The following is an 11,100-nucleotide window of genomic DNA, read 5'->3' as shown; positions in this document are numbered from 1 at the left end:
TAAATGGAACTGGAAGTGACTGGTACCACTTACAAGCTCTTTGTTTCTGTTATATATTATGTCATTTGCATCCATTTTCAAATCTCCCTGACAAATTGTTGTTGTTCTGCTATGTGTTCTTTACTAAATGCTAGAAAAAAGAGCTGCACATTCTTCAGACAGACGTATTATGAACAAAGAATGTGAAATTACCCCTGCTTAAGAAGCTTGCCACTGTAGTATGATAAACTGAAAAAAATGTTTCTCTCGTTTTTTTATCTCCTAGATCTTTGCAGAGCCATTTTGAATGAGGGTAGGTAACCCTGTAGGAATGAGTGTCCACCCCTGAGGTATCTGTGCAAGAGTTTGGTGGCAGAGGGTGAGATTTGCATGCAGTCAGTTAGGTGGAATAATAATTTCTCTCATAAAGTTGTAAGTGCCATGGTGACCTCTCTGTTCTCCCTGTTATAACATGTTGAAATCTTACCAAGTTTTCCAAAATGACATCATGCATACACAGGGTTACATCTTAAAGAGAATTATGTATGCAGGCGGTGTATTAGCTCTGTCAGTGCTCTTGCAGTCACTCTGAGCTTTTGCAGGACTTAATCTACTTTCAAAATGGTGCTGGTAGTGTTTCTGTTCCTACAGTTGCCTCGGAGCCCAGATCAGAGACGGGATGTTGACACAGGAGGAAATTGGTGTTGTAGTAAGCTTTCAATCTGTGAAATGGGAAATGACAAGTGAATATTGGTAGATAGGAAATAATGCTGATGTATGGGGATTTAGCATATCAGTATCCTAACTGTTGGCATTTTGCTGCAAATGCCAAATGGAGAGAGAAGAGTGTGTGGTTTTGAGGGGTTCATAGGATTAAAGGAGGATGCTGCCTTGGGAGGATACTTCCCATGTGTTGGGCACTGTGGAGAACGTGGACAAGTGCTTGTTTGGAACATTCAGTAAGTGGGTGATGGCAGCTGGTGTTAGGAACTACGTGTCAGATCTGCTACTGGGTGAGAGGGAAAAGGCTGCAGAAGTCTTGAAAGTGGAAACAAGGGAATTTGGTGTGTCAAAGGAGAAGAGTTCCCTGTTGGGATGATACAGTTCAAGGCAGCAACTAGGAAAGGTCACCAGCACTTAAAATAGATGGGGAGTTAAAAATGTAATGCCACAGAAGAACAAGGAGTAATACTGTTTTATTTAGTAAGAGCTCTTTTGCTTTTTTTCTGAAGATCAATATTAACTTTTAAATCAGAGGGTGAAAAATGCAGCTCCTCCCATCCCTTAGAAATTTAGGAGTTTTATAACCATATATTTTGTTTTTCTGAAGCGAGGGGGTGACAGGAAAAAGAGTAAGAAAATAATTTAATGGGCTTTATATACAGAAAATGTTTACACAAAATTTTTAAGGTATCTATTACTTTTTGAATTAGAGATAAAGAAAACTTAATATGTAATGGAGAACATTAAAATGTATTCTATGACTCAAAATGACAGTGTTGTTTTTAAAACACTTTGAAGTTCACTTGGCAGCTCAGTACCTTTGTTTCTTTTTAGCAACTGTTCAGCTAGTCACACCACCAACAAAAAACATTGTATTTTACCTTGTGACCAAATAAATTATTTCTCTCGGTAGACAACAAAACAAATGAGAGACACCTTGGAGTTAAATCTGAATTTTACTTCCTCTTAAGTAACCTTCTCTATTGTTGTACATTCCAAATACTTTTACAGTGAAAATGAAACCAATAGTTTCTTTTCACATTATTGCTATTACTTTGCAGTTGTAGGAACTTCAGCATTAAGACTGTTCTATTTTGGGACAAGTGCAAGCTGCATTTGTTCATGTTATTTTGAAGGTGAGCTCTGATTCCCTTTGCTAGCACTGGAGCTGATCGTGTTCAGCATTCCCAAGATTCAACCTTTATTGTTTTTGCCTTTGTGTTCCAAATTGCAGGGAATCTTCTCTCCTTGTTACAAAGCTGGTAAGAGTTCACTGGAAGAACAAGATAGATGTTGCTAGATAGGAGAACAGATTAACCTGAACCTTTTCTTGGTGTAACACTGATTGAAGGCTAATGTCAATATGAACACCTAACTAATGTTTGTAATTATTTTGTCAGCTCCATTACTCATGGTATAAATTTCTGTAACCACGGCGTCCGTGTTTGACACTGTTGGTTGAACCTACCCCAGCTTGACTTGGTGAAAGGTTGCAGCTTTCTAAACAGAGAAACAGCAGTTGGGGCTGCCCAGAGCTCCCGAAAAGTCAATGATTAGCAGACTCATTTGTTGCCAGGGAACCAGGGCTCAGGGCATGCGGTACAAGGGGTGATTGCTTCAGGGGAATGTTATGAGTTACAGGAGCTGTGAGAGAGCTGCTGATGTGGGGATGGCCATCAGCAGCGATTCCTCTGCTCTAGGTCTAACCCTGAGGTGAGCTTCATGCCTAGGCCTGAGCTTTGTTGAAGAGCACTGTAGCCATAAACATCAGTTTTCACTGTGGGGCTGAAAAGTGTTTGCAATTCATTGTCTCTTTTTCTGATTAAATTTGGTTTTGTCTTATTAATAGACTTGGATCGTCTGTCTAATAAACAAACATGAGTCATCTGAAGTTGTTTGCAGCTGTGCTGAAGTGTCATGGCACTAAACTTCTGGAAAAGCAGAATATAGCCAGAAGGGCATTTTTACATGGCCAACGGTATCTTTCGTCAGGAACCTCAGAACCTTTCCTAAGTGGGGGCAATTCAAGTTATGTGGAGGAAATGTACTATGCATGGCTTGAAAACCCTGAAAGTGTGCATAAGGTAAGTCTAAAACTCACCTTCAAATGATAATATTGGTTCAAGAGTGGTATGGTTTTTTTTTTTTTTACTTTTTAACTTGTTTTTTTATAAAAAGCTCAGGAAAAGGGCTTGTATGAAATGAAAACTGTGAAATTAATTTCCCGCATATTGATTGTTGTAAGATGTGATATTGCAGCTATAAAAGTACAGAGGAGCCATGGGCATGATGAGCTGAGGGGGAAGAACAAGTCCAGACCAGAAATAGTAAGCTGCTCTGAAACTTTGTTCCTCCGTGGAAATGCTGTTCAAGCAGTGTTAAGTAACTAGTTACACCTGGAAGAAGACCCAAGAATAAAATGCATTTCATTTTTGGGTTTATTGTAATAAGCTTGTATCATAGAATATGTTATATTTAAATAATGTGTGTTGACATTGGTACTTCCTGTCTGAAGAAGATGAATGTTTAGTTCCCTTTAGGTAGCTGTGGAAGTTGTAACCTTAAAACTGAATCTGAAATTGTCAGAAAATTCTTCTGAAGTATCTTGAAAAGTATTTTGTTTTGTCTTTCTGCCTCTCTATCCAGGCAACACACATTTGTTTCATTTTTTTTTTTTTGAACTTTAAATCTATTGCCCAAATCCTTTCTTGTGGGCAAAATACATAGACTTATTTTCTAACAAGCTTTCTGCTGACAAGGAAGGCTCTGTTATGGTGATACATGTATAGTAACTTAAGCTGATGAGAAGTCTGATAAATTCTAAGACAGAAAAGTCATTTTCTAGGGAAGTAATGTGAATTGTGCCCAAAATGTTTACCAAATTGGTTGTCTGTTCCCGTACTCTCGATGCAGGTATATCAAAATGTCACTTAAAAGTTGTTGTTCTAAGTTTGATTATGTGTCTACAGCTTGAGGAAGTGATGCACATTGAGGGGGGAAGGGAAAACAAAAAAGGAGACCAAAAAAGGCAGTTCTGGGTGGTTTTTTGGATGTTGTGTATGAATTTAGTCCTGCTGAAAGCTGATATATGCAGTGACAATGCTGAAGACTGACTGTTATTCACACAGCAGGTAGATCCTAGGTCTGTTATGTTATCCCTTAACCTGGAACTGGAGAGAACTTCTCCAGGAGTGTCTCCTTCTCTCATCCCATCTGACTTGAGACCTCATCCTGTAAGTGCCAGCTGAAGTTCCAGCCAGTGTGGAACGGACTTGCACGTTGTGGGGCTGTGCTGAACGAATTCCTGAGAAGCCCTCATGATGTGTGGGGGGTGTAGATCCATATGAGCCCTTTTGTATTGAGGACACTGATGGGATGAACTCAGGCATAAGGAGCGCAGGTGGTGACATCACGGTGACATTGTTTTTATTTTATTTACATTATGTTGGTTAGTGGTGAACTTCTTCCTCTCGGAAGAATGAAGTTCCTCGTTCCGACCCTTAGCGATGGAGCGCATTTCGCTGCTGGGAGGCCCGGCAGACCTGTCAGGGGGTGAGGAGCTCCCCTGGGTGAGCACAGCCCAAGGGCAGAGCCCTGCATCAGCCGGGAGCGGGGCGGCAGCGCTGAGCCTGGGAATTCGGCCGCCCGGAGCTGGCCAGGGTGCTGAACTAAGGCCTCGCAGAATTTAGACCTGCTCGTTACTTTGCTGCTGCTCGGGAGTGGGCGGAAATGCTGAAAGTCCTGCCGAAAGGAGATCCAGTTCGTCTGGCGGTTCAGGCACGGTCTGACGATGGATCCTGATGAGGTGATGCACTTTGTAGGTTGAACAGTGGCCGATAAACCAGCAGAAGTGAATTGACAGAGGAATGTGAGTGTCCTGGTGAAGTAGGGCGTGGCCTAGGGAGTGGATCCCAGGCAATTCAAGATGCATTTTTGTCGTGGTTTAACCCCAGCTGGCAACTAAGCTCCACGCAGCTGCTCAGTCACCCCACCAGCAGGACTGGGAGAGGATCGGAAGGGTAAAAGTGGGAAAACACATGGGTTGAGATAAAGACAGTTCAGTAGGGAAAGCAAAAACCATCCACATGAGCAAAGCAAAGCAAGGAATTCGTTCAACACTTCCTGTGGGCAGGCAGGTGCTCAGCCATCCCCAGGACAGCAGGTTTCCATCATGTGTGTAACGGTGACTTGGGAAGACAAACGCCATCACTCTGAACATCTCCCCTTCCTTGTTCTTTCCCCCAGCTTTGTCTGCTGAGCACAATGTCTTATGGTAGGGGATAATTCTCGGGTCAATTGGGCTCAGCTGTCCTGGCTGTGTCCCCTCCCAGCTCCTTGTGCACCCCCAGCTGGTGGGGTGGAGTGAGGAGCAGAAAAGGCCTTGATGCTGTGTCAGTGCTGCTCAGCAGTAATGAAAACATCTCTATTTTACCAATCCCATTTTCAAATCCAAACCAGGCCCAAACCAGTTATTGTGCAGAAAATTAACTACCCCAGCCTAAACTAGCACAGTTATAAAAACATGTGGATTCTTTTCTAGGTTAACTATGTGTAATATACTTACAACAGTAATGAACCAAAGTAAATTCACTGTGTCCCTGGTTTATGAGGCTTAAAAGAAGAAGGTTGATGGAAATAATGGATTACAGCTATTCTTGCCTAAATTAGTAGGTTTTTCACAGCCTAGAAAAAAAGTGAGGAGGAGAAGAATGTTTCCAATTAATTTTACTCTGTTTCATCAACTTAATTAATTTTTGGTTTCTTGAAATCCATCTAATTTCATCAACTGAAAACTGTGAGTACCTACCCAAGATTTTTACTGATGGAAATTGTTCAGATTAAAAATGCTAAGGGTTGAAATCACCCCATTTTCTTAAAAATACAGAAAAATTCATGCCATAATTTTATGACTGTAGACAAGTTGTGAATTTGTCCTTCTGCTGTGGAAAGGGGTGGAAGTGTTGGAAAATAATGTCCAGACACCATGTGGTGTTGGTTATGGTATTGTTGATAATTTGACTCTCTGCAGGTCACTCCTATTTCAGTGTTTTATTCAGTATGTCCAGCACAGAGAGCCAGTTTGTGCTAGGTCTTTAGATATAACACTGTGTTTAGTTTTCCTCTTTATATCCTATTTCTCCTCATGTTTCTTCTTCTCAGATAACCCCTTTTCAGACGAGATGTGCCTCCCTGATTAGATGGAAATGCTCGAGTTTTTTTGTGTGGTTGGGTTTTTTTGTTTGTTTGGTTTTTGTTTTTTCCCCCTAGGCTTTAAAAATCATACTCTATTTACTTTTACTTAGAAACTCCAATTAATCAAGGCTCCCCTAATGATTTCCCTCTCAGAAGATTTGACTGGACATTTCTTCCCTTGTATGTTTATTTAAAACTGAAATATGGCTGTCACATTCCAACGAGCATATTCTGTGTTTCTAAGAATCTCTCTGTTCTATGTATATCATGATTGTATTTCAAGGAATATGCATGTATGTACATAGGAGCTTTTATTCTTGGTGCAAATCCATTCCTGATGATTACCTGCTTTTCCTTGTGTTTTGAATTTCCCATCCTTAGAGTAGCCAAAACAACGATCAGAATAAAATGACGTAGTCTCTGAAAAAAGCATCATTATTTCTCCTAGAAGCTTGGTGTCAGGGCCATAGATCATAAGAGAGAAGCTTGACAAGGCTCAGTTATTACTATCACAAGATTAATTACAAAACTGCATGGCTGGATATGGAGTACATAATGCCTGCCATGTTATCCTGCATGCAGCCACTCTACTGTGTGTAATCACTTCCTTGGCTTATGTACTAGGAAAAAGTGTGGGGGCTTTGTTTTGTTTTGACTTCATTTTATTTATTTTCTTTTTTAAGTGATGTAGTGATGCTCAGTGTGTGTCTTTTAAGGCTTTACTGTCCTCACTGCAGTTGATAAATATTGTGATGTCACTAGGAAAAAAACAAACCATCAGGATAACGAATATGTTACTTGTTATTCTAAGTACAACACTGTTTATTATATGAGAGTAGAATGCTGCCACTGAATCACTTGAATGGTGTTATATTACTTGAAAAAATAATGGTTAACTACAATATAGATTTGCTGACAGAAGGAAAAAAAAAAGAATGTATCATCTATCACTATAGTAAGTTTGGTTTTTTGCAGATGTATTTTTCTGTTATAAGTCTCCTCTACCATTTTCTTGAAGAACTTTACGAATTTAGTTGAGAAGCTGCAGGTTTGCTGTGAGACCAAGCTGGTCTTCTGTCTGTTCAGTCACATGGCAAATGCTGTTGCCAAAGACTGACATTGATACACAGGACTTGAAGACTATAATCTGGTATCAATCTTGAAAGACACTATAGAAATTTGTAAAGGCTTTGATGGATGTGTATCTAGAAAAAACTAATTTTCTGTAGCCAAATGATGTATTTTCCCTCCCCTCTGATTAAATGTCAAGCCTGCCCAGCAAATCAATAAGTTCAAAAATGTGATAGGAAAAAATAGTATAGGTTCTTTCTGTCCCAACTGGCTGCATCTTCAGATGGAAACATGTTCTTTGTATTCGTGAGTTTGCATGAAGAAAGGGTCCTGTGCTGATTCTCCTTAAACAAGTCACTTGTTGGGCAAGTCTCTAGGCAGAGCACTTGTCTAAAAAAATATTCAGTTGTTTGTGGGACTGTGCTTTTACATCTAAAGGAAAAGGTTTTGACTCAACAAAGGAGTCAAATGCTAATGATGAGGTTCTAATCTACAGGTTCAACGGGTCCCCTCCACTTCCATAACTTGAACTTGGAAGGTTGGATGATGTTTAACTCTTTTATTCTTCCCCTCTCATGGTGTTTCTGAACACCTTAAATCTTGAAGAAATTTCAATGGGAAGACCTTTTGTTAATGAAAACGTGATTTTATAAATATTTTCCTGTTGTACCATGTTTTTACTACATTATTTTGATTCTTTTGTGTGTTCTGTAATGAATATATTAAGTAATCTTTTTAAAATAAACTCCCTGGACTACTTTTTGTCTTTTCTGGCCCTTGGTTCCTTGAGATGTGTTAGTTTGAAGCTCACAGCCAGGGTAAATAACATGCACTGCACAAAATTAAATTTATATCTGTTCTTCTATTCCAGTCACAAAGATTTTAAAGTTTTGAAATAGCTTTCTTTTTTTTTCTGGAGTTAGCCAGCTGAGGGAAGTGTTTTATGACTTTCATTAACTTCTATGGCAACTGTAAGCTGGGCACAAGTATTGCTTAGTTGCCTGCTAGTGCAGACTTCCTTCTTGGTTGAGTATAAGCATCTCAGATGTTTCATCCCCAATGTCTGTTAGCATTCATGTATCTAATGCCATTCTAAACTGGGACAGTGACCATCTCATTAGAATGGAAGGAATTCAGGAAAACAAGATTTGGGCATATGTGAGTGAAGTAGCTTGTGTAAAAGCACAGATGGAAATGAAAGGATCTTTTGCTTGTTGTGATTCAGCTTCTGAAATAAGTACCCTTCTAAAATTATGACTTGGACCTGAACCAGGTCCATAATTTCTTTCATAGTAAGGTGACCTAAGCTGGTGAGGAAGGCATCTTAGAACAAAAGCCTCACTCAAAAAAACTTTAATTGCTTTTAAACAGTTTCTTCAAGAAAAACCCTTAAGGGCTCATTCTGATATAGTGTATTCAGTTATGAATTATAGAATTCATAAATTCTGTAAGTATCATTAAAGGAATGGATTAATTTCATTTATTAAAGTTCTTTGTTTTGTAGGCTCTTTACCAGCCACATAATATCATATCCATTCCTGGTTGCCTGAACAAATAGCACAGTTAAAAAGAGCTGTGTGAATGGGTAGTGGATGAAGGTGTTTTGCACTCATATGTGCTGGAGAGTTTTCCACTGAGCAAGCTCAGTGTAAGAAATGTAAATAAAACACACAGTTGCTACTGAGATTTGGACATGTCAGTGCTCTCTTTTTGCTGGTAATTTGTGGTACTTAGCACTGTAATGGGGTGCATTTGCACCTTGAAGGACCTGCTTTTGGTTGAGACTTCTGTTTGAGGTAACAAATTTCCCTTCTTCCTCTCTGTACACGTGTCCAGTCCTGGGATTTGTTCTTCCGAAATGCTAATGTTGGCCAAGCACAGGATCCCCATCTGCCAGCTCAGCTGGAAAGAAAAGCATCATTTCTTCAGAGCCATGGCCTGGCCCAGACACCGGGTAAAGCTGAAAAGCTTGTTGAAGATCACCTTGCTGTGCAGTCTTTGATCAGAGCATACCAAGTAAGTGTTCTCTGGGGGGAGGTGTGGGAGGGCCTCTACTTTGCAAACGATAGTTTTCTTCCTTTTTATGTTCTTGTTTGTCTTCTGGGCCTAACTACTGTCTTTCTTCTGATCCAAAATACCTTGAACTACATAGCTTTTTGTTTCCTGCACAGTGTCTAAACACAGGAGTGCTGGATTCAGACTGGGGAGATCCTCTGGTTTAGCAAACTCATTATCCATATTACCTACAGGCCTGTTGTTGGTCATCTGATTTAGCCTGGAAGCACTTTATGGAGATAGTTGTTAGTGAAAGGGAACATGAATCTCTTGGGTTTTGTCCCTTTACAAGGAGCAGGAGCCAAACAAGTCGAAGCTTAGCCTTTGCTATTCTTTTGGCTCCCTGGACTGTATTAAGATTTTTTTTTGTGTGTGTGTGTGTGTGTGTGTGATTCAGTAAGTTGCCTGACCAAACTGGAAAGCCACATTATCTGAAGTAACTGTGCTTCATGTGAAGAGAGTTTTCCTGTGTATACTGGTACTAGGGAATCTCCAGATGTGTGCAGTGAAATAAGAACACTCCCCTCTCTTCAACAGCCGACTTTTCCATGATCCAAGCCTTCACCTCTGGGAAAGTTTGTATTACAGCTCTAAATGTTACTTTTTGTAAGAAAGGATGAAATGTACTTTCCTTCTCTTACATTTAGGGAGAATTTTGAGATTCCTGATTTGAGCAGGATTATAGACAAAAAGAGAGAGGAGAAATGATGAATTAACTAGAAGCTGAATTTTGGAAGGCTGACAGAGTTTGGGTCAGCTTTGATGGATTTCTTTTAGAGAGCTGTTCATCAAAGCTGACTTTGTTTCACACTCAAATTTTTAACCCTTCTATGACATTAAGAAATTAGACCTAATATCTTTATTTTTCCTCTAAATGAAGGAGGATTTTGGAAATAATACAGTGGTTTTGGTTACATGTTTTCTAAATGTAAAACAAATTTAAATATTTTTATTTAGACTTCTATTTAGTATTTTAATTTCAATAAAAGGCTTAAAAACAGTGTAAAACAAAACAAAAAACCCCAACCCCGAAAACCAGATCTGTGTTGAGCAAAATATTCCCATTTGATTTTTATTTTTTAAATAAGTATGTAACTTCCCAAGAAGTTTTCTACAATTTGACTTGAGCAGATCTGTTCTGCCCTGCCTTAAGAATTTTAACTCCTGTCTGATGTCATCAGAGAACAGAAGAGGAACTTGTTGAAAGCCTTTTTTTGTACACATCACATTGTCACCTTTGAGTTGGAAAGGTGGTGTAAAAGAGTATAAATGCTTGTGAATATAAAGAATATATGAGATTTGCTTAGAAATAGATGTATAGAAAACTGCCACTATTGCTTGCAGTAAAAAATTGGGGAAGAATTAGAGAAAATTGGAGAATGTGAGGCCGCTTTGACGTGATGTACTTGAAAATAGTTCAGGGATTGCCATTTTGTTCCCTGTGTTTGAAAGAGTGTGCTGTCCAAGTCAAGAGATGGAACAGAAATGTCTGTGTAAATGGCAGGCACCTATGTGTCTGCAGCAAACAATCAAAGAGGATTGCCTGAGGCAACTGTCTGTTTTTTAAAAGGTATTTAATACCCTCTCAATTCAGTGTTGAAGGGGTATAATAATTTGTGACCTTCCATTGCCTGATAATGAAGTGAAATGCAGAAGGATACAGGATTTTCATTTCTCAAACCTGTCAGTGTTTTATGGTTTTTGTGGCAAACTGCTTTGTGGTCTGCTGAGCTGGACTTCTGAAAAGGCAGTTAATCTATTGCTTCTTCTAATGTAGAGCACTGGACACACTGAAACAGGGATTTCCAGTGAAATGTGTGTGCTTAACAAAAGCACGTCTAGAAAAACTGATTTCTTGAGTCTTCTTTTATTTTGGGGTGGGTTTTTTTGGTTTGGTTTGGCTTTTATTGTTTGTTTATTTTCTTTAATTTCTTTACATCTTAGTCTAGAAGTCTTGATTTTAAGGTCTGGTTTCAGGTAGTCTATACTTGCATTTAGTCAAAGTTATGACAATTGATGAAAATTTTTTATGCATGTATTTCCACAAGGTTGATCTCCAATTTTTGCAGATGTTACTAT

General features: G+C 39.2%; 1 protein-coding gene across 1 annotated transcript in view; it reads left to right on the top strand.

Moving 5' to 3' along the window:
- The first annotated feature begins 2,532 nt into the window (after positions 1-2,532).
- Positions 2,533-11,100, top strand: part of OGDHL (oxoglutarate dehydrogenase like) — a 49,942-nt gene continuing 41,374 nt past the window's right edge. Inside the window, exons 1-2 of the mRNA XM_029963178.1 lie at positions 2,533-2,786; positions 8,803-8,982. Coding sequence (XP_029819038.1) covers positions 2,580-2,786; positions 8,803-8,982 — 387 coding nt within the window. The 5' untranslated portion in view covers positions 2,533-2,579. The remainder of the gene's footprint in view (positions 2,787-8,802; positions 8,983-11,100) is intronic.

Source organism: Manacus vitellinus, unplaced genomic scaffold, assembly GCF_001715985.3.
Source record: "Manacus vitellinus isolate BGI_N305 unplaced genomic scaffold, ASM171598v3 scaffold_54_pilon, whole genome shotgun sequence".
In the NCBI taxonomy this organism is placed as follows: domain Eukaryota; kingdom Metazoa; phylum Chordata; class Aves; order Passeriformes; family Pipridae; genus Manacus; species Manacus vitellinus.
The sequence above is the reverse complement of the archived record's forward strand: the minus strand, read 5'-3'. Positions and strand labels throughout refer to the sequence as shown.